The sequence below is a fragment of the Cannabis sativa genome, chromosome 7, assembly GCF_029168945.1.
Source record: "Cannabis sativa cultivar Pink pepper isolate KNU-18-1 chromosome 7, ASM2916894v1, whole genome shotgun sequence".
NCBI lineage: Eukaryota > Viridiplantae > Streptophyta > Magnoliopsida > Rosales > Cannabaceae > Cannabis > Cannabis sativa.
This window is the reverse complement of record NC_083607.1, coordinates 53,973,260-53,997,012: the sequence shown is the minus strand read 5'-3', so window position 1 is coordinate 53,997,012 and position 23,753 is coordinate 53,973,260. Positions and strand designations below refer to the sequence as shown.

Here is a 23,753-nt window from a genome sequence, read left to right as displayed (position 1 = left end):
AGAATTAGGTTTAGGCCCTAAGGGTCACCCAATTTTTGTGCTCATAGGTGAGGACTCACACACCGGACCATCATGCGAGCCGCCGTCTGACTGTGCCGTGCTCAGCGGGTTGTGATGTCACTTTATTTTTTTTTAACACGTTTTATAGAAGCAGTAAACGTGATCCATTTTTAACTGCTAATGACCTATGAACCACAATCCTCCGACGATCGAAGTAACGTTCGTTCTTATTTAATCTGCTTAACATCTATTTAAATCGCATCCTACCACCTACTGCAGAATACAACTTTTCAACAAAAAAAATATTCTCTTCAATCTCTTTACGATTTCTCATAGCAAATATTTTTAGGATATTTCAGAGCGATATTGTTCGGTGCAGAATGAATCTTATACATACAGAGGTTGTTCTATCTTGGAGATACCGTAGTTGATAAACTGTCGTGCACACTTCGAGCAGAACCGTAAAAAATCTTAAAGAGAACGACATAGGCAGAAAAATATATTCGGTAATTCGTTCCAGTTTTATCTTTAGTTCGGTCTAACATCGACCAGTCCATACTTTCTCATCATGGTCCCAAGTAACGGTGTGCATAAATCGATGCAATCCAATGAGAACCGACCGATCCAATTACAACCGACCGCCAAACATTAGATATCCAATTGTGATCGGATCGGATTGGATGTTATTTTTAAATATCCAATTGGATCGGATTAGATGGTGGATGAGGTGTCCAAAAATTCAATACATCCAACATCCAATCGAACTAATTAGTATTTTTATTTAGTTTGGATGTGTAATTAGATTTTATATTGTTATAGGTAAAATCTACATGTATATATGAAAATTAGCATTAAAAGTTTACTTTTTTTTTTGAATTGGATGGATCCAGTCCAATCCAATACATACTGCACCTAAAAATATTGGATGGATCCGATCCGATCCAAAAAATACTAGACCTAAATTATTGGATAAATCTAAATTAAACCAATAAGTATATATGTAATACATCTATTGGATAGAACCGATCCAATCCAACATCCAATGGATGTTGGATCGATTGGATGATTAAAATTAATTAAATCGAATCGGATCGGATTGTAAAATCCAACATCCAATATATAATTGGATTGGATCTCAATATGCCTAAAAACATTAGATGTGGTTCAATGAACACCCCTAATCCCAAGGCCAAGCCCACCTCTGGAAAAGTTCGCGCTGGAAAGACATGGATTGGGCTTTTCTCGGCTATTTTAATATGAATATGACTGATGTTTAAAGTAAAAGTAAATTACCCCATATGCTATATTTTAATTTTTTTTTTCAAATTTACGGTTTGAGTTTCTAAATGGTTTCTCTGGTAGTTTCTATATGGGTTGCTATACGATTTTTGGTTGCGATTTAGGCTGCTCCGCTAGTTGTAATATGAGTTTCTATGTAGAATTCCAAAAAAAAAAAAAAAAAAAAAAAAAACTATTTTAAAGTGTAAAAATGAAAAGAGCAAGTAAATTTGGATACAAATTGCAAATAAAAGTAAACACATGAAAGCCTCAATCTCAATTTCTTCTGGTTTAGTTTAAAGTAGCCTAATGGAGTTTCGTACTTGAATCTATCTATCAGGGCAGTGAGAAAGATAGGCTCTTGCAATGATACAGATAAAGTTTCCTTGACAGTTAAGTTGAAATGGTGAAATCTTCCATTGAGGCATTCTGCCGAACAATTGAAGTTCATGAAACAATATGGTAATTGCCAGGATGCCATAATTCACCAAAGATTTATATTATTGTGATATTTTGTTAATTTAATTGCGGTTAAAGCGTGTTATACATACGGTCTGGTCTGATTTGAATGCAATACAAGTTAACTGCTTGGTTAAGATCTTTTATCAAACCACGCTCTTCCCTAGTGTTCTTCATCTACTAATTCGGAAGAGGTGAATTGGAGAATATTGGTACAAACTAAATATAATATATCACAAATTAGCTACTTTAAATTATTAATATAAATAATATAAAATATGATATTAAGTGAAATATATTTATTTAGTAGGATATTGTGATATTTAGTATGAATTATATTTAGTTATTGCACTAAAAGGTAAAGAATTTACACTATATTAGTGAAGGTTGCACACCAAATTAGTGTAACTATTAGTGGTGATCTTAGTACTAGTGGTAGTGATCATCTTTATTGTACCGGATTGCATCGTAATTTAGCTCCTACTGCTATCGTATGGTGATGTTTGCACTTTGCATTGAAGTCAAGGTTAGAATTTTTTTTTTTTTAATTTTTTTTTTTTGTCTTTTTTGTTTCATTTCTCTAGTAAACTTTTCTAATGTGTAAGTTTTTTTCAACTGACTTTTGTAATTTGTTAGTTCATTGTTGGGATGATTGAGAAATATGCTAATGCTATAATGTCTTAGTAAGAGCTCAAATCTTATGAGAGAGAGAGAGAGAGAGAGAGAGAGAGAGAGAGAGAGAGAGAGAGAGAGAGAGATGTTTTTGTATACATTCTTAGTTAGCTAGGCTTTTATTTACAATTTTCTTCTTCTTTCTTCCAAAGATGAGTTCATATCCATTTTTCTAGCAATCTCCATCGCTGATATCCTTAGAACTTGTTACTTGGTGGGGCACAATTCAACCTTCAAATTTTACTTAGGGTGATCAGCGTTCACATCTTGCTTGACTTTAAATAGAGAGAAGAAAGGAAAACCAACCAGCATGTTAACATGTGAATGTGATAATTAATTAGGCTATAATATGCTAGTATTATTTGTTTACATATAATCTAACCAAGAAATATATGTTCACTGCCAAGATCCAAAAATTCTTGACAAATCAGTGGCTTCGTTATGATTAAGTGGAAGAATTTTAATATGATGTGAGATGGAAATGTTGAGATAGATAATGTGTTAGTTACAAATCAAGTATTTTGTCTACATTAATTTATATGTTTTACTCTATTAATTTGAGGCTTTTGCATGGTGGGTCTTTATTAGTTAGCTGTTTCTATCAAAGACATTTTGTACCCACTAACTAAATTTATTACTTCGATTCTTTCCTGTGCTCCATCCACATTCTCAAGTCAATCAAATGTGCTCATGAAGACTTATTAGAAAAGATAAATGTAAATGATATATATATAGTGATATTAAGGTTTAATAACCAATCTCCATTTTGTTATCTAACTCTTACCTTCAGCATATCCTATTCCAGTACTACTATTAGCCATGAAACTTAATAACCTCATTACTTGTTCTGCTTTTTGGCTTACTTTTTCTTTCCTGCATTTGACGGTGTCATACCATGCCATGAGTACCAATGCCTTAGGAAACGAAACTGATAGAATTGCTTTGCTAAAATTCAAAGAATCAGTCTCTGATGACCCTTATGGAGTGCTGAGATCCTGGAATGATTCCACTCACTTCTGCAGCTGGAATGGAGTAACATGTGGTCACAGACATCAAAGAGTAACAGGTTTGAAGTTACGAGACTACAAATTGAGTGGTAATATATCACCTTACATTAGAAACCTCACATTTTTGAGGTCCTTTAACCTAATGAACAATAGCTTCTTCGGTGAAATCCCATACCAAGTTTGTCATTTATCTCGATTACAAAATTTGGCTCTCAGTTTGAATAAGTTACAAGGTGAATTGTCATCATTAAACCTGAGTTATTGCTTGGAACTTAAGAGAGTTAAATCTTGGAGAGAACAGACTTACAGGGCTAATTCCCACTGAGCTTGGCTCTCTTGCCAAGCTTTCATTGATTAATCTTGAGAAGAGCAACCTCACAGGAAAAATTCCACCTTCACTGACCAATATTTCATCCCTTGAGGTGTTTTATGTAATGGGAAACAATCTAGTAGGAACTGTTCCAGAAGAGTTTGGCAAGTTGAAAAAGTTGAAAGCCTTTGTAATAGGGTCTAATGACCTATCTGGTATGATTCCTCCTTCACTTTACAACATATCATCTTTGACCATTGTCTCAATTTCAGATAACCAATTTGAAGGTACTCTTCCTCCCTACATAGGTCTTCAACTTCCCAACCTAAAAATATTTTATAGTGGTGCTAATGAGTTTTCAGGGACAATCCCAGAATCATTTTCAAATGCTTCTAAGCTTGAAATATTTGAAGTTTCTAATAATCATTTTGTAGGAAATGTTCCATCTAGTTTTGGCATCAATCTTCCACGTCTTAGGCACCTCAATTTAGAGAAAAATTATCTAGGACAGTACTTACCCAATAGCTTGGATTTTATTACATCTTTAAAAAATTGTAGTCAAATGGAAATGTTGTCCTTGGCAGCAAACAACTTTGGAGGTCCTATACCAAAATCTTTAGCTAATTTGTCAACTCAAATCACCGAACTTTATCTTGGAGGCAATCAAATTTCTGGAATTATTCCTCCAACATTAAAAACTCTGGTAAAGTTAATCGTCTTAACCATGGAATCTAATCTGTTGGAAGGTGTCATTCCGACCTCTTTGGGGAACCTAAGGTTCTTACAAATTCTTCTATTGAATAACAATGCATTATCAGGAAAGATACCTTCATCCTTAGGAAACCTCACCCAACTCTTCCTTCTTAATTTAACAAAAAATAATTTAGATGGAAGCATAACACCTACCATTGTAGACTGCCAAAATCTGCAGCAACTTGGACTTTCACAAAATAGTCTGAGTGGAACTATTCCAAAGGAAATTTTTGGCTTGCCTTCACTTCTTACACTAGACTTATCAAGAAACTCACTCAATGGGAGCCTACCAATGGAAGTGGGGAAGCTTAAGACTATCAATACACTTGATCTTTCTAAGAACCATTTGACCAGTGAAATTCCAGGCACAATTGGAGATTGTAGCAGTCTCGTATCACTTTCCCTACAAGGGAACTTCTTTCAAGGAATTCTTCCTTCTACTTTGCCTTCTCTTAGAGGTCTGGTTTACCTGGACCTGTCACGAAACAACCTCACAGGAAAAATTCCTAAGGATTTACAGAAACTTCAATTCTTGAATTATTTGAATCTTTCTTTCAATGAGCTTGAGGGAGAGGTACCAGAAAAAGGGGTGTTTGAAAATACTACTGCAATATCACTTGTTGGAAATGGAAAACTTTGTGGTGGGGTACCGATGCTACAACTTCAACGATGTCGAAAAGCCATTGAATCCAACAAACATGGAAAGATGAAAGGTCTCAAGTTGATAATCATAATTGTTTGTGTGATTGCATTTCTTCTTCTATTTGCATCATTGTCATTTCTGTTTTGGAGGAGGAAATCAATTAGGAGATCATTATCATCATCAAAGTCTGAACTCTCATCAATCAGCTTTCTTTCAAAGGTTTCATACAAGAGTTTACACCAGGCCACCAATGGATTCTCTCAAAGCATGTTGATCGGAACAGGCAGCTTTGGCTCTGTGTTCAAAGTCATACTTGATCAAGAAGAAAATGTAGTTGCTGTAAAGGTTCTCAATCTAAACCAAAAAGGAGCTTCCAAGAGTTTCATTGCTGAATGCAACGCGTTGAGAAATATTCGACACCGAAATCTTGTTAAGATTTTAACATGTTGCTCAAGCATTGATTTCAATGGTGATGATTTCAAAGCATTAGTGTTTGAGTATATGAGAAACGGGAGCCTAGATAAATGGTTACATGGAGAAAACCAATCAAGGGGTTTGAAGTTTATTCAGAGATTATCTATAGCTAGTGATGTAGCCTCTGCAATATGTTATCTTCATGATCATTGTGACCATCCAATCATTCATTGTGATTTGAAACCAAGCAATGTTCTCCTTGACAACGAGATGGTGGCTCATGTTAGTGATTTTGGATTAGCTAAGCTGATCCTTAACACCAATCAAGTGTCTGAAACTCAAACCAGCACAATTGGAATGAAAGGCACCATTGGTTATGTCCCTCCAGGTAACAACTGAACTTTACATATGAGTGAATTGAGATTAGTTTTATTTGCCAATGTTGGAAATACACAAGTATATAATCTCTATACATTATCTTTCATGTTTAAAAAAAAAATAGAAACTTCTAATCTATTGCTTTTATGAGTTGCAGAGTATGCCATGGGCGGTGAGCCATCAAAGCAAGGGGACATGTACAGTTATGGAATTTTAGTGTTGGAGATGTTTACAGGAAGGAGCCCAACTGATGAATCATTCAAGGATGATCTGAATCTCCATAACTTTGTTAAGATGGCATTGCCAGAAAGAGTTGATCAAGTAGTGGACTCTACTCTTCTAAGTGGAGAAGCTGTAGAAACTACAGTGACAAGACAAAACTACAACAACAGAGGAACTAATGAAATTTACACAGAAGGAGAAGTTAATATTAGTTTTGAGAGCCCAAATCTGTTCAAGTGCTTGACTTTAGTCTTGGAGGTTGGACTTGCATGTTCAATAAATTCACCAAGTGAAAGATTGAAAGTAGAAGATGTGATCAAAGAGCTACAACATATTAAAAATGCTTATCAAGAACACAGACAACAGACCAGACCAACTAACTAAGAGGTAATAGAATTGAACGTAATTTACTTACATTAGCTTTTACTTTATTCCAATTGCATTGCAAAAGAGAAACGTATATATTAGAAGAATTATCTAACAATGAATTTTTCTATTATTTTGGTCCTTGTTTAAAGACTTGCCTACTTACTATATCGACACACTGACGTGATTTGCGTGGGAGACTGAAATTTTCTTGAACAAAGTCAGAGTAATGTGAAAATCTCTTGTCATTTTCACGAGTACCCTTCAACATTTGTACTCAGACCATTTTTTATGTGAACTTTAATATTTAGATGAATGTTTATTTATTCGGTTGGTTTTCTTTTGTTAAGCATATGGAATTGTATATAAATTTGCTTTGTGTAAGCATATATTTCGTAATTTTGTTGTATTGAATTAAGTTGTTCTACATGTGTTTTATGATGCACATTATTTATGTATACAATATGAATATTTTCATATTAAGTAATCAAACTCATTGAAAACATGGAAGCTAGGAACATATATAAATTATAAACCAAATATACTTGGTATATACTGTGGTGAATTCCAATTCACCTCATTCAAGAACACACAACAAAGAACAATTAATCACAAACCAGAACTGAAAATGCAATCAAAAGAACCAGCGATAAATTCAAACAAGTATGAACAATGATCAATCAAAGTTGGTAAACTAAAAACAGAATAATGGCACCTTTTCTTTAACGAGGTTCGAACATAGATCAATGCAATCTATGCCTACATCCCTGGGAAACAATCAGCATGAATTCTTTATTGATGAATCAAAGATGAGTATAAGTGTTTGATCTTTCAACAAGAAGATCGATTACAAAAGGAGTCAAGCTCCTATTTCTCCCAACCACTCAATCTCTACTCTCTCTCTCTGATATGATATGGTGTTTCTCAAAAATTAAGCTCTCTTGAATTACATCAGGATTAGAGTTTATATAGTTTCTGTACATAGAGAATATTTCCCCCCAAAACCAACTAACAAAACTGTTATTTAAAGTATGTCCAACCCGAGAGTGCCACATGGCATTTATTTTAGACTTATGTCTAAAAACACCACATATACTTAGTTAAATAATCATAAATTAAAATGCAAAAGTGAAGGATAAGCAAACACAATAACCAGCTTTAATACTTTAAAACCCAATGTATAGATTTGGAGGATAGACATCTCCATTATAATATTTTGATGTCATTTTTTTATATTATCTTGAGTTTAACACATTAAGCATCTCTAGTATTATTCACATAATCTCATCAGTATACAGAGTTTAAGTTCATCCGAGACATTATACAGAATCGAGAGCTTCTAACTAAACAATATGCTACTCAATTTGTAGATTGTTTAACAAAAAAATTTACTAACATTATTTTATGAAAAAAACTATTCTTGGCAGTCTTGAATAATCAAGGGCTTTTTTCTATAATAGGCACTTTAGGCCAAAATTTTATATGTTTAGCTTCGTAAGGGAAGTTAAACAAAAAAAAAAAATCCAAACTTTTTTTTTAAAAAAAAAAGTATCGACTGAACCTTTTTCCTCCTTCTTCATTCCCAGTTGCTTATTTCCTCTATTTTCATTCTCAACTAAGACACGATTTAAGCTCCAAAAATAATCGTCCAAGTTATGTGATACCAACACCGCAATGTAGATCTCAACAACAAAACAATCTAATCCTGAAAAATCCAAAATCAAAAGGTAAACTAGAACCCAAAAGCAATAATTCGAATTATATTGTGCAGATAATTTGATAACAACACAAACAGAGGGCAATCGAAGCTTACCCAAAAATAACTTGGAAGAATCTGGCAAAAAAATGCAAGGTACCAATATTTTTAGTGTTTTTCTTCATAATTAGGTTGTTATTTAGTGTTTGTCAACTAGATCAAGCATAATTCATAGAGTAAATTTATTGATCAGAAGAAATTAGCCCAATTAATTTACAATTGAACAACTACTGTTGCATTTAAAGTTATTTGTTATTTGTTGTCAAGAAAAATTATTTTTACGTTGCTTTTATAGATTAAAATAGTTGTTTAGAAATACTGATACTCATAACAACTATAAAATTTTCAGGATATATATGGAGTCTCTGCAAGTATCGGTATAGAGCAATGGTCTTTAGGATGATATTACGAATCAAGAAGAGTATTAATATCAAGAGATTGCACTTATGCTGAATTAGTGCATATAATGTTGCAGGAACTAGACTACAACCCTGAAACAACTCAAATATAACTGAAATACCAACTGAAGGAAGGTTGTCAATCACTCTAAATCAAGGATGATAAAAGTTTGCTATTTTACTTAAAGTTATTAACAAAAAAAAATCATTTTCACACGATATCCATTGTATGTGATCACATTCAACTACATAGTAACAACTAAATATTAATCTTTATAATAGCTACACAAGCAATGGTATGTAACAATATGATAGTGGCTGGAAGTGAACATAACTCATGACACTCAATTGTGTAGGAACTTGACAACAACACAACAACAATTAAATTTTTATCTGCTCCAAGGAAGGGATTAGTTTTAAAAGATGTTATTTTGGTTGGTACTGACACTTTAAAAATAAAATCAACCGCAAAACAACAAGAAAAAAAACTAAAAGCAAATACTCGAAGAAGCTGAATATTGAAGAATCTATAATTATTTGTTCATCAATTGTTTTTATTTTTTATATCGTTGTTAAATAGTTGTTTTTATTAACAACTATTGTCTTTTTTCTAAAAAAATATAAAAATATATTTATACTAATACTTGATGTAGAAATTAAAAATATAATAATAGTTATTTTTTACTGTACTAAAAGATATAAACAAATTAAAACGAAATTATAATGTTCAATATCCCATGCAAGATACATGGGAAATTAATTAGAAAAAAGTTTACAAAAATATAAAAGCATCGTTTCTTAAAAATATGTTGCTCTTTAGCGCATACAACCAAAACCAAACACATTAATTTCTAAATCATTAATCCATGTACAGTAGCTTCAACCTTCTTGGAAGACTTTTGAATATTTTCTTGTACACTTTAAATGTATGCAACTCACTTCATTCTACCAAAGGAATTAGGGATGTACATAAATTTTAATAAACCGCCCAACTCGAATAACCCATCCAAATCAAAATGAGATAACCCGACGAAAAATGCAAACTGAAAAACCTCACAAAAATATAACCCGTTCAACCTTTATATTGGGCGGGTTGAAAATAATACCAACTCGAATTAACCCGACCAACCCGATTAAGAGGATTTTTTTATATATATTTATATATTTTTATTATATATATTTATATATCATATAATTTATATGACTATTTAAAAAATATAAAGTTTAAATTAATATATTTTTTTATGGTGGTTGATTTAAACTTTAAATTCAATCTATATATATTTGTCATATTATTACAATTAACTAAAATATAATTATTGAATGTAAAAATAAAAAATAAATAAATAAACATATTAGTGGTCGGTTTGGACGGGTTAACCCGACCAAACCGACTAATTTCATTGGGCGGGTTACTATTTTCTTTTTTTTTTTTAGTTGGGTGGGTTGCACTTAAATTTTTGTAACCTGATTTTTATATTGGGTTGAATAAAACATAGCATAAACCGATCAAACCGACCGATGTACATCCCTAAAAGGAATAGAAATGAACAACACCCTATTTTCATCAACTTTGAAGTTCATCATCACTAGAAATCAAGTCCTGCAGCAGTTAAAACAACATCAAAACAACATTAACCAAACTATAAAACAACTTTCTACTATGATTTTTTCTTCAAATGAATGAACTACAAGCGGATAACGTTTCAAACAAGACAAATAAAAAAAACAAGTTATAAACCTTAGTAATATTTTTTCTTTAGAAGGTTCAACTTGTCAACACCATTAGAGTGTTGGAATTATTTTACCAGGATCTTAGATCTACTCACAAGTATGTTTATTAACACCCTAAACATGAACTTTCTAAAACGATGAAATAAACACATATAAAGTTAAAGAAACCTTACATTGGGTGCAGCGGAATATAATGACTCCTTCCGTTCAGATATCTAGCCCTTGATTCCTTTCTATAGCAGAGCATTATCAATATCTGAACCTGGATCTCTTTCTCTGAATCTTTGATGCTGAAACTCCTTCTTGCTGAGAGTCTTTCTTCACGATCTTCCTCACTATGATTGAGGTATCCCTTGCTGTGTGTGGCCACTACTCATACACTAAGGATTTCGAAATTCAAGAGGAAGAGAGAGAGAGAGTGGGTTCGGCCAAAGATAGGGAGAGAGAAGGCTCAGGTTTTTCTGAATCAGAAGTGTCAGAAGAAAAGTGTCAATTTCCTGAAGCCTTCACTATCTATTTATAGCATTCCACTAGGGTTAGGTTTGAATTATTTGGCATTAAAATAATGAAAATATAAGAGGGAAAACCCTACAAAAGTGGCCGACCCTACATAGTGGATTTGGGCCTCACTTTTTGCAATTTGGCAGTTTTACCTTTTCTGCATCTGATTTTCTCAAAAACGCCAATTTTCTAATTCAACAATTTAAATGTCAATTCTAACTATTTAATAACTATAAATAATTATTAAATAATATTGTCATTTATCATATTTATTAATTGAACCATACAAAGTATCATAATTAACAAATATGCCCCTAAAACTCTTTCTTTACAATTTCGCCCTTACTTAGTGAAAAATTCACAAATAGACATAGTCTAATTTGAGAATTATAATTGATTAATCAAAACCAATTACATGAGTCTTACAAGAAATATTATCTCAACTAGTGCGGGGACCATGGGTCTATATAACCGAGCTTCCAATAAGTAGATCAAGAATTTAGCACTAAAATTCACTAACTTATTAATTCTTCGTTGAATCCACGCATAGAACTTAGAATTGCACTCTCAGTATATAGAATGCTCTATATGTTCCACCATATAGACACATCATTAGTTATCCATTGTTATAATCCTAATTTGATCAATGATCCTCTATATGAATGATCTACATTGTAAAGGGATTAAATTACCGTTACACCCTACAATGTATTTTATCCTTAAAACACTCGACCCCGTATAAATGATATTTCAGCTTATGTGAAATGAGTACTCCACCATTTATGTTCGTTTGGTCAAGCTCGAAGGAGATCATCCTTTGCTTACTATTTGCCAGATAGAAGCTATAGATTCCATGTTTATGTTAGCGCTCCCACTCAATTACACTACCGTGTTCCCAAAATGTACGTATCACCCTGACCTAAAAGTAGGCTTAACTAACAAATCAAAGAACACGAATAGCCTTTCAAGATTGAGCCTAATCATAACAGGATTAAGAACATTTGATCTAGGATCAACTAGGCGATATTGACTTGAATAGATATTACGGTAAGTTTAATAAATCTAAGTCAAAGTTCAATATCGGTCCCTTCTGATGCATACTCCATGCATCCAACCTGAGCTTTACTTTAACCAATGCTCTGGAAAGAACATAGCACTTCTCCAAATGCAAGTAAACTCTGTTGTAGATTATCATATCAGTAAAACCCTATGTCTGATAAATCTAGGAAACTTTATTCACATAGTCATGTTTACTTTCCAATGTGTTGACGGCACAATAAACAGGATCAAGTATGTGAAAAGGGTTTCAGATGAATTTATACATTATGTACATATAATCATGAAATAAATCATGTGAACCATGCAACATTAAATGTTATTTCTGATCTATATTAATAAGTAAATCTGATTATATTGAAATGAGTTTTATTTAGGGCATAAAACCCAACAAACTCCCACTTGCACTAATATAAAACAAAAAGTGCATTTCAAATAATCTCAACACCTTGATATACAAATCAAGTGTAGTAGTAATAAACTCCTCGTAATAGGATCTGAGAGGTTGAATTAACCACAACCTTTTCTCCACCATTACTCTTCCTTTAATCACAAAATCATTGATAATGTGAAATTCCTCTCTATATGTCTACTCTCTTGGGATACTGGATTCTATATCTTTGGCAACTACTTTTGGTTAATCAGGAAATTAACACTAGTAGTTTAAGGCAATTTGGAATGGTGCCAAAGATGTATAGAACTTTCCTTAGACTGAATAAGTACCTTTCCTGCAGCTTTAACATTCAGTCTCTCTCTGGTAGACCTAGAGACTTCAGATAGGTTTTTACACTTCTCCAAAATCACTATTCCACCCCCAGAGTAACCACCATCTTATCAGAAAGATTTACTAGCACAAAGGCAAATTTCAAAATCTGATATGGTGTAGTCTAAGAGTTTTAAACATACCCTTATAGACTAACATATAGTTCCTCTTCTTAATCTTAGGATTTACTTGATTGTCTTCCAATGTTCTTCTCCTGGATTAATCTGATACCTACTCATTACTCCCACTCAACAGCAGGTGTATGGTCTAAGGCATACAAAAGCATATCCAAGACCTCTCACTGTTGATATAAGAAATTCTTTCATGGCTTTATCTTTTCTGGAATAGTTAAGACTTTTCCTTAGATAAATAAAATCTATACCTAAGAAGTTGTGAAGCTTCTATAGATTGCCATTAGAAAGAAAATGCTTCAGCATCTTACTAAAGTAAGTTGCTTGTATTAGAGTAAGTAATTACCAGGTATACCATAAGCCATAGGTTTAGATAAACTCAAACCTATAATACTAGGAACAGGAAGTTTTGTTAAGTCTATTGAACAGACTTATAAACAAAAATTTCCTTTTATGTCCTTGTAATAGAAAACTTTAGGTTATTCCACGTGAATGGATTAAACCATAGTTCTTTTGGCTTTCTTCTTAGTTTCTTATCTTGACAATCCATTACTTGTTTAAACTCACAATGGATTTTAATCACTAGTGTCTCCCAAGTCATAAGAAGGTGAGTTCCTAGAAACTCTCCCACTACGACAAGGTACCGTGAATTATGTCTAAGAAAATGGTATTAACCTCTTTGGTTGTGACAAGACAACAGAGGCAGTGGGATCATCATATGTCAAATAAGATAATAGAACACTTTTGGAATCAAGAAAAATATCTCCTTTATTTGCTACTTGTTTTCAGACTTAGTCATTATCTTAGAAAAGTAGTATTTGTTTGAACAAACACTTTCTTATCTATTGACAATGGGATGGTCCACCCCTAATCACTTAGAATAGCTAACAAACCATGGTTAACAGTTCTAGCTTTTCTTAAGATTTTCATTAGGTCATCCATGAATCTAGTAATGATTTACATTAAGTATACAACCATTACATCATTCTGAAATTGTATTACCATAGAAGTAATTAGGCAACGACTAGTAACTAATCATCAACATGCAACTCGAAATTTCTGGGGAGGTAAGTTTGGATATAATTCAAAAATCAATTTAATGATCTTTGAACTGCATATCTACTAACTATTTCTCCACCCCTATCAGTTCGCAAGATCTTTAACCACTTACCTTAATGGTTTTAACCATTGCTAGAAATTAATGAAATTTTAAACATTTCAAATTTCTTTGCTTAAGGTATAATCTAGAGTTATTGTTTTAAGAATACAACGAAAAACTCATATCCACCCCTGAATGTGCATCCATCCGCGAATGAGATGAACTTACTTTCACTGGATATAGGCATATTAACTCTTTGCAGAGATTGATCTTGTCAAATCCACTATGAACAAGATACAAATGCCATAGATTAAAAAAATAGTAGTGTCTTTTGATGACATAGGTTTAGTTACATCAAAGAGTTCTTAGAATACTGCAAGTGGATCCTGGTCACAGAATACCTAACTCATATTCCATACAGTTTTAATCCATTAATAGAAGATGGATATTAAACACTTGAGAAAGTGTAACTGTATTGTATTCTGGAATTAGAAATATAAGAAAATTTCTATTTGGAATCTAAAATTAAAGTCAAAGACTTAAATTTATACCAAATATAATGAGTAATTCTATCTTGGACCACCACTAATAATTTATCTCTAAGTCTAATTTGCCCATACAAGCAGGAGATTTCTAAGATTGAGGATTTATATCAATTGGGAATAGAATTTCGGGATTATAATCATATGCGTCATTTAATTTCTTAAGAGAAAATATAGAATGACATGAAATGATTTATAGACCATTCATCCAATGATATGTTTTGAAGCTAATTCGAAATGAATAAGCTAAGAGGAATTAGGATAATTTCGTTTAAAATAAGAATCCAACGATGCTTCGATTAGCGAAAGTCAAAGTAATCTTATTTATTCTTGTCTCATATCGTAAAAATACTAGTCTAAGGTGTCATCAATTGATGAACAGCTAGATGTCGCATATACAATATTTATCTTTCGAGATCTAACACTATTATGTATGTCTAATGGTGAAAATCCACTAGGGATTTATCTCATTAGATAAACAAGCCAAGTTAGACCAACAATGAAGATTCGAAATTAAACTACAACTTAATAACAGAAAATAACATGGTTCAATATAAATTCATACACAATTCAGAAATTATAAACATATAGCAAGTAGGAATGACAAGTGAAAATACTAAAACTTACAATCCTAAATAATTTCCAAGGTTTTCAACAAACTGATATCAGTGTCCCGTTTAGGCGAGAGTCAAAGCTACCATTCATTGAATAGAGTTGTCAGCTCGTCTAAAATGTTAAACATTCTAGCAACCTTTTATTCGATCAAGATTGGAATTCAGCGTTGTCCCGTTTAGGCGAGAGTCAAGGCAATTCTATCTTATGAGCTTCCACCATTGTTTCATAATTTGCAAGTCAAGTATGGTTGCCACCATTAGGGTGATCCATACCATACAAAACACTTACAAACTACTTATCATGCGAGGTTAAACAGTGCGAAATTGCTAATGAACGTTCCTCCATTAGGGAGGATTACTCACTAAAACAAACGCGGTGTAAAACCCACAATGGAGATCGAATGTCTTAATAATAAAGCTCATTATTTAAAAAGAGTTGTATTTTCTTTGATTCTCTTTATTTATTCTATTTATTTTAAATATATATTTATTTAATTAAAATTTCCAATTTAGAATGAAAAATTCTAAATATAAATTTTAATTTAATATTTATAAATTTTACTTATATGGTTATGAAAATAACATGAATTATTTCCATCTTAGTAATAATTTCCAATAAATATTTAGAAAAATATTCAATTTAAGTTGTTACAAAATTAATTTAAATTAATTTACTACTCAAATTTTATTTTCTATAAATATATATATATATATATATTGCATTTTGAAAAATTAAAGTATTTAAGAGTACAATTTTCGAAAAATGCATGTTAAAATAAAAAATAAATCCTGGAAAAAATTATTCTAATTTAATGTTGGCCTAAAATTAATTAATAAAATTAATTTACAACAAAAAAATATAATTTTCCTATTTAATTAAATATATATAAGAAAAATTTCAAATATTTAAGTATGATGATGAAAATCAACTTAAATATTAATTTTCTATTTAATTAAATACACTAGAAAAATACTTCAAGCAAAAATATCACCTATCTAGATTTTCCTTTGACTAGTTAATTCAATTTCTAATAATATATTTTAATTCAATTTATTTTAAATTAATCAATAAATGAAAAAATCATTGATTTAAGTTGGTCCAAAAATTAATTAAAATTAATAATTAATTTACAACTTAATCTATTTTTCAAGATAAAATTCGAAATTCCAGCACTTAAGAAATGTAATTTCGAAATTTGATTAATAAAATAAAGAAAAAATATATTTTGAAAATTATTTAAATTTAGTTGAAAAAATAAATTTCAACTAAAAATAATTTTCTATTTAGTTAAGTGTCATGAAAAAGAAATATTTAAGTATCATGATGAAAATCAACTTAGATATTTAATTTTCAAATTAATTAAATGTATTAAATTCAAGAAATAAATAATTAAGTGTAGAGAAGGCTTAATTATTAATCTCTAGTTTAATACTAAGAAAAAATAAATTGTACCAAAATTAATTATTTAAAATAATTAATTTCACAATGTATAATATTTTCCTATTTAATATTAGAAATAATAAGTAGTCTAGAAATAACTATCTAGAAAATATCTTATTTGACTAAGTATATTAGAAAATTTGAAAAAATATCTAATTTAAGTTATATTAGAAAAAATCTAGAACTTAAATATTTTCAAATTTGAATTTAATTAAATATCCAAAATTAAGTTGTAACCACTTAATTTTAAAAAAAAAAAATATTCCATTTTAAGTTAATATTCGAAAAGATATTAACTTAAAAAATATCTAAAATATTCCATTTTAAGTTAATATTCGAAAAGATATTAACTTAAAAAATATCTAAAGAATCTTAATAACCAATGCCTAAAATTCCTCAACTTAATTTTGAAATTTTAAATCCAAAAGATATTCAGATTTAAGTTGGTTAGTTGTAAATAACTAAATATCAACTTAAATAGGAATATTTAATGAAAAATTTAAATTAAGCTTCAGAAAGAATCTAGATGGTTATAATTCTATATTTAATTAAATACAAGAAAATACATATAGTTTAGCTTAGAATAAAAAATTCTTTAAACTATAATTTTCTTAAATTAATTTCAAAATAAATGAAATTAATTATGTTGCTAATCAATTTTATTAGGTTAAACTAGTGTAATTAACCTAGTACAGTTGTTCAAATCAGGCAAATGGGCCTTCACAATTGGGGTGGTTCATGTGAGGGGGTGCTGGGTTCAGTATGTCGTACCCACTTCTATGGCTCCCAACTCTCACACAAGGCCCAAAAGAGAGGAATTTAACCTTAATAAGAACAACTGTTATTAATTGAATAGGCCCAAAAACTAAATGGGCCTAAATAAATTCTATCAAGAACTATGATAATTTATTTTAGCAACAATAACCTATATGCATCTATAATGAAATTAAACACATAGGCTCACACAGGCACACTTTGGATGGGTCCTATCATGTTGCTAGGTCATACACAGATGAAAGAAGATTGTAAATATACTTGTTACAAATTATTAACTTGACCAAGGGAGCCATCAGATCATTAGGTCTGGCAAAAAGTAACCATGGCTATTTGCAATCAAGTAATAATAGGTTTTGAAAACTTACATACACGCTAAAACACATACTCCTGCAACAAGGTTAGCTGGATAGTTGGATGTAGGATTTATTTAATTTTAAATTAAATTATTAATTTCGAAATTAAATAATTAATTAAAAAATATTTTCGAAATTAAATAAAAAAAATTCGAAAATTTTAAAAAATTTGAATAATTCGAAAATTAAAAAAAAATTAAATTTAAAATTAAACCTACAATTTTGAAAAATTAGGTTTCAACCAACCTAAATATCATTTCAAAATTTGCTAACTACTTTTAAAATTTAAATGTTATTTTATAAATAAAAATTAAATAAAAAATTAGAAAAGATAAATGAATATCTATTTCAGATTTTAAATGTAATTTAAATAAATAAAATAACAAAATTTAAAAGTTAGCAAAATATCTTATATCTATTTAAAATTACATGATTATAGTTATCTTATTTTAAATTTAAATAAGGTCAAATTATTTAAAAAAAGATTTAATTTAAAAATTTAAAATCTGACCTTAAATTTAAAAATAAGATAAGATATAATCAAATTTAAAAATAAGATAGATAATTAAGCAAAAAAGATAGATACTAACTATTTTAAATTCAAATTACACTAATATCTTGAATTAAATTTAAAAAATATTAAATTAATTCATAATGATAATTAGAATTGAATTAGGAATAGTAGTAGTATAAATACAGAACTACACAAAAAATCGGAAGTTAATTCTATGAAAAAGCATGAAAAAACGAAGAAAAACGAAAAAAATTGTGAGCTGTACGGACAGTTTTCACGATCGCAGGAAAATTTCAGCACAGCTCCGATTTTTTCGAATCTTCAAAAAATCATAACTAATTTAAATTAAATCAAAATTGAGTTCTGTAAAAAAGTAACTTGCTTAATTTTTTCCATACTATCCAATAAAAATAATTCCAGAAACAGATATTCAATTATTTTTAACGAAAATTCACAAACACCAATCAATCATCAAATAACACTCAATACAACATGATACCATCCAAAAACAAACAAACAATCGTTTTAAAGTCCAAATTTCTTGCAAGTAAATCAATTACCATGGCTCTGAGGCCAGTTGTTGGAATTATTTTACCAGGATATTAGATCTACTCACAAGTATGTTTATTAACACCCTAAACATGAACTTTCTAAAACGATGAAATAAACACATATAAAATTAAAGAAACCTTACATTGGGTGCAGCGGAATATAATGACTCCTTCTGTTCAGATATCTAGCCCTTGATTCCTTTCTGTAGCAGAGCATTATTAATATCTGAACCTGGATCTCTTTCTCTGAATCTTTGATGCTGAAACTCCTTCTTGCTGAGAGTTTTTCTTCACGATCTTCCTCACTATGATTGAGGTATCACTTGCTGTGTGTGGGCACTACTCATACACTAAGGATTTCGAAATTCAAGAGGAAGAGAGAGAGAGAGTGGGTTCGGCCAAAGATAGGGAGAGAGAAGGCTCAGGTTTTTCTGAATCAGAAGTGTCAGAAGAAAAGTGTCAATTTCCTAAAGCCTTCACTATCTATTTATAGCATTCCACTAGGGTTAGGTTTGAATTATTTGGCATTAAAATAATGAAAATATCAGAGCGAAAACCCTACAAAAGTGGCCGGCCCTACATAGTGGATTTGGGCCTCACTTTTTGCAATTTTGCAGTTTTACCTTTTCTGCATCTGATTTTCTCAAAAACGCCAATTTTCTAATTCAACCATTTAAATGTCAATTCTAACTATTTAATAAATATAAATAATTATTAAATAATATTGTCATTTATCATATTTATTAATTGAACCATACAAAGTATCATAATTAACAAATATGCCCTTAAAACTCTTTCTTTACAATTTCGCCCTTACTTAGTGAAAAATTCACAAATAGACATAGTCTAATTTGAGAATTATAATTGATTAATCAAAACCAATTACATGAGTCTTACAAGAAATATTATCTCAACTAGTGCGGGGACCATGGGTCTATATAACCGAGCTTCCAATAAGTAGATCAAGAATTTAGCACTAAAATTCACTAACTTATTAATTCTTCGTTGAATCCACGCATAGAACTTAGAATTGCACTCTCAGTATATAGAATGCTCTATATGTTCCACCATATAGACGCATCATTAGTTATCCATTGTTATAATCCTAATTTGATCAATGATCCTCTATATGAATGATCTACACTGTAAAGGGATTAAATTACCGTTATACCCTACAATGTATTTTATCCTTAAAACACTCGACCCCGTATAAATGATATTTCAGCTTATGTGAAATGAGTACTCCACCATTTATGTTCGTTTGGTCAAGCTCGAAGGAGATCATCCTTTGCTTACTATTCTCCAGATAGAAGCTATAGATTCCATGTTTATGTTAGCGCTCCCACTCAATTGCACTACCGTGTTCCCAAAATGTACGTATCACCCTGACCTAAAAGTAGGCTTAACTAACAAATCAAAGAACACGAATAGCCTTTCAAGATTGAGCCTAATCATAACAGGATTAAGAACATTTGATCTAGGATCAACTAGGCGATATTGACTTGAATAGATATTACGGTAAGTTTAATAAATCTAAGTCAAAGTTCAATATCGGTCCCTTCCGATGCATACTCCATGCATCCAACCTGAGCTTTACTTTAACCAATGCTCTGGAAAGAACATAGCACTTCTCCAAATGCAAGTAAACTCTGTTAAAGATTATCATATCAGTAAAACCCTATGTCTGATAAATCTAGGAAACTTTATTCACATAGTCATGTTTACTTTCCAATGTGTTGACGGCACAATAAACAAGATCAAGTATGTGAAAAGGGTTTCAGATGAATTTATACATTATGTACATATAATCATGAAATAAATCATGTGAACCATGCAACATTAAATGTTATTTTTGATCTATATTAATAAGTAAATCTGATTATATTGAAATGAGTTTTATTTAGGGCATAAAACCCAACATAGAGGTCTTATCACGCACTTGAAAATATTAAGATGACAAAATTAATAAAACAATGAACCGCTAAAAATATAATTAATAGTTAAATAAATCTGTAAGTATATTATATATTGAACAACATAAAAACAACAATATAACAACTAAAAGATAATGTAATTGTAAAATTTAACATAAAACTAAAACAACTTCAATTATAAAACTCAAATACAACTAATAAATGTAAGACCTAACCCAATGATATAGTTTTTTTAAGAATCCTATAATAAGAGTCGTATAATAACTAAATTAAAACTGAAAAACAACTAATTATAAACAAAAAAAGTGAGAGACATAAACCATTTACAGTTGAACTATTCTTCTTACTAAATACATAAAAAAAAAAATATATAAACATAACAAAACAAGTCTTTGAAACTAAACACAGACAACAAAAACTATACATTAATCTTTTAAGTTGCAACATCAACATCATTATTTCGCATTTTGTCCTTAAAGACTCTTCAGTGGATGATTTGGTAAAACAACAACAACAAAATAAATTAAAAGATGAAACAACTATAAAACAACTTATAAACAACGTTAAATTAACATAGCCATTTACAATGTTTAGATAAAATCTCTAATTCATAAAAAGATATAACTTAGATCAATAAAAGTAATATCAAACAACTTATAAATAACTTTTTGAAATTTACGGTTTGAGTTGCTCCAGTAATTTCTATGTGGGTTGCTATATGGATTTTAGTTGTGATTTAAGTTACTTCGTTAGTTGCTGTAAGGGTTTCTGTGTAGAATTCCGTAAAAATGCGAAAAAAACTATTTTGAAGCGTAAAAATAAAAAAACCCCAAAAAATTATATATAAGAATGAAATATACATTTGATCTATTGAGTTTTGAAATATATTTATATTATATGTATTAGATTTTTAAATTACTAATTTTTTTACATTAAAAATAGTAATTGTATATATAATTTTTAAAATTTTATATAAATATGTGTGGGTTAGATGCATCAATTATTTTTGTATGTCAATTAATATTCGATCTACACTTTAAAGATTGGATTGTATTTGATCTTGAAGATTTAATTGGATTAACTATTTTATGAACACCCCTAATTAAGATTTGTTACAGTATTTTTGTAATTAGTTTCTTTTTTAAGTACATTCTTGGAAAAATACCTTAAAATAGTGTATTTTAAGAGCTTCCCTATATTTTGGGAAATTTACACCTTATACTAATTTTTTCCATTTTATTTCTTTTTTACTGTCACACGGTAATTATTACAATTTTACTGTGCATACTGTTCTTTTTTTTTTTAATTTTGAGCAAGCCAAATTAGCTTAATAATATATATGTTTATATATATAAAAAAAAAAGCAAAAGTTGATTGATGATTTTTAGTCACTTTCATGTCACTTTTAATTTTTTTTTTAGTCCAATTCACTCACATTATCTTATTTTTAAAAATTTATATGTGTTTATATATATATATATATGACTCTTAGTTGATTGATGGGACAAATTGTTTTTTTACTTAAATTTAAATTGGGAACAACCCACCCACGTGATCCCTATTCCCAAATTTTTATATATATATATATATATATTGTGTTTTTCTATTTATCTCTTTTTGTGGGTTGTGTCTGTAGAAAAATTCTTAAAATTAGTGTCTAAGATAAGCCAAGGACTTTATATAAAACCCCTCTCCATTATTCACTATTTCAAAAACTTACAAAGCTTGCTCATTTCATTCATTTTTTACTTGGGTTTTAAGAGAGAAAAGCAAGATATATATATAGAGAGAGAGAGAAAGTTTTTGTGGGTGTGCTAGGAGTGTGGAGGCTCTCTTGGTGAAGAGAGTCTATCCCATGAGAATATCTTCAAGAAGAACAATACAGAGGAAGAAGAAGAACAGCAGATAACTCAAACTTTCTAAGTAAAAAAAATTCTCTTTTTTCTTCATTTATTTTTTCTAGAACGATATAAATTTTACTGGGTTTTTGTTGTTTTTACTAATTATGTTTTTTTTTTCTTTTTTGGGGTTATAGTTAGCTCTGTTTTTGTGAGTGGTGGTGTTGTATCGTTTGATGGCTCTTAGCTTATTTTGTTATTGTTTTATTATTATTTTAATGTTGTTTTCTGTCATTTTTTTATCACATTTTTCTTAATATTTGTACTTCTCTATTTTTAATAGCAATAGGGAAATAATAAAATTTGTATGTAAGTTATTTTCTTTAGTATCATATACTGCAATATATGTTCAGTTTTCCTTTGTTGTTCCACTGTTGTTTTTTAGTTGTTCTCATTCTTTTCATTTTTGATGTCTTCTCCTGTTCTCTTATTGTGCCCTAGTTTCGCACATTTGCTGGATTTGTTATGTTGTTTTTTTCCCAGCCAGTTTCTCTCCTTTTTTTTTTGGTCTTCTAGATTTCACCTCTTTAATGGAAGGTAAGACTATTACTGTCCATGATTCTTTCATTCTGGTTACCTCAAACAAATATTCAGTGGTTGGTTTAACATGTGTAATTAAAAACCTACAATTGTTAAACATACGAAACACTAGTAGAACAACCCAAAAACAACATTAGAATAACCATGATAGTCCTAATATTAGTAGTTTTAATGTTTTTGCTTCATCTCACCGGATTTAATGGTTGTTTTCGGTTGTTTTCGGTTGTTCTGGTGTTGTTGTGGTGGTTCTGTATGTGAGTGTAGAAGATGGAGACCTCGTTTCTCATTTTCGGTGTTTACAGTATAAAAGAAAAAAAAAAGTCTCAAGACAGTATAAAAGTTATTTTTGCCGTGTGACAGTATTTTTGTAAAGATTATGTCAAAATCTAGTATTTTTGTAAGTTACCCTATATTTTGGGAAATTTACAAAAATACTGGAATTTTTGTTAACTTTTACAAAAATACTGTCAAACGGAAATATTTTCAAAAATACTGTGTTTTTATAAAACACCAGTAAAACACAAAGCAGAATAACTCAAAACAATAGTAGAACACCAGTAAAACACCACCAGTGAAAACTTAACACAGTATACTACAGTATAAAACTTATAAAAAAAACACAGTAAAAAAAGTAAAAAATACCATGTAA

General features: G+C 30.1%; 2 protein-coding genes across 2 annotated transcripts; both read left to right on the top strand.

Moving 5' to 3' along the window:
• Positions 1-3,151: 3,151 nt before the first annotated feature.
• LOC115696708 (putative receptor-like protein kinase At3g47110) lies at positions 3,152-6,851 on the top strand. Its single transcript, XM_061118949.1, has 3 exons — positions 3,152-5,924; positions 6,072-6,523; positions 6,655-6,851. The coding sequence occupies exons 1-2, from the start codon at positions 3,851-3,853 to the stop codon at positions 6,518-6,520; spliced, it is 2,523 nt and encodes an 840-aa protein (XP_060974932.1). The 5' UTR covers positions 3,152-3,850; the 3' UTR covers positions 6,521-6,523; positions 6,655-6,851.
• On the top strand, positions 3,229-3,741 carry LOC133039883 (putative receptor-like protein kinase At3g47110). The gene has a single exon (XM_061118950.1). The coding sequence runs from the start codon at positions 3,229-3,231 to the stop codon at positions 3,739-3,741; it is 513 nt and encodes a 170-aa protein (XP_060974933.1).
• Positions 6,852-23,753: the final 16,902 nt, after the last annotated feature.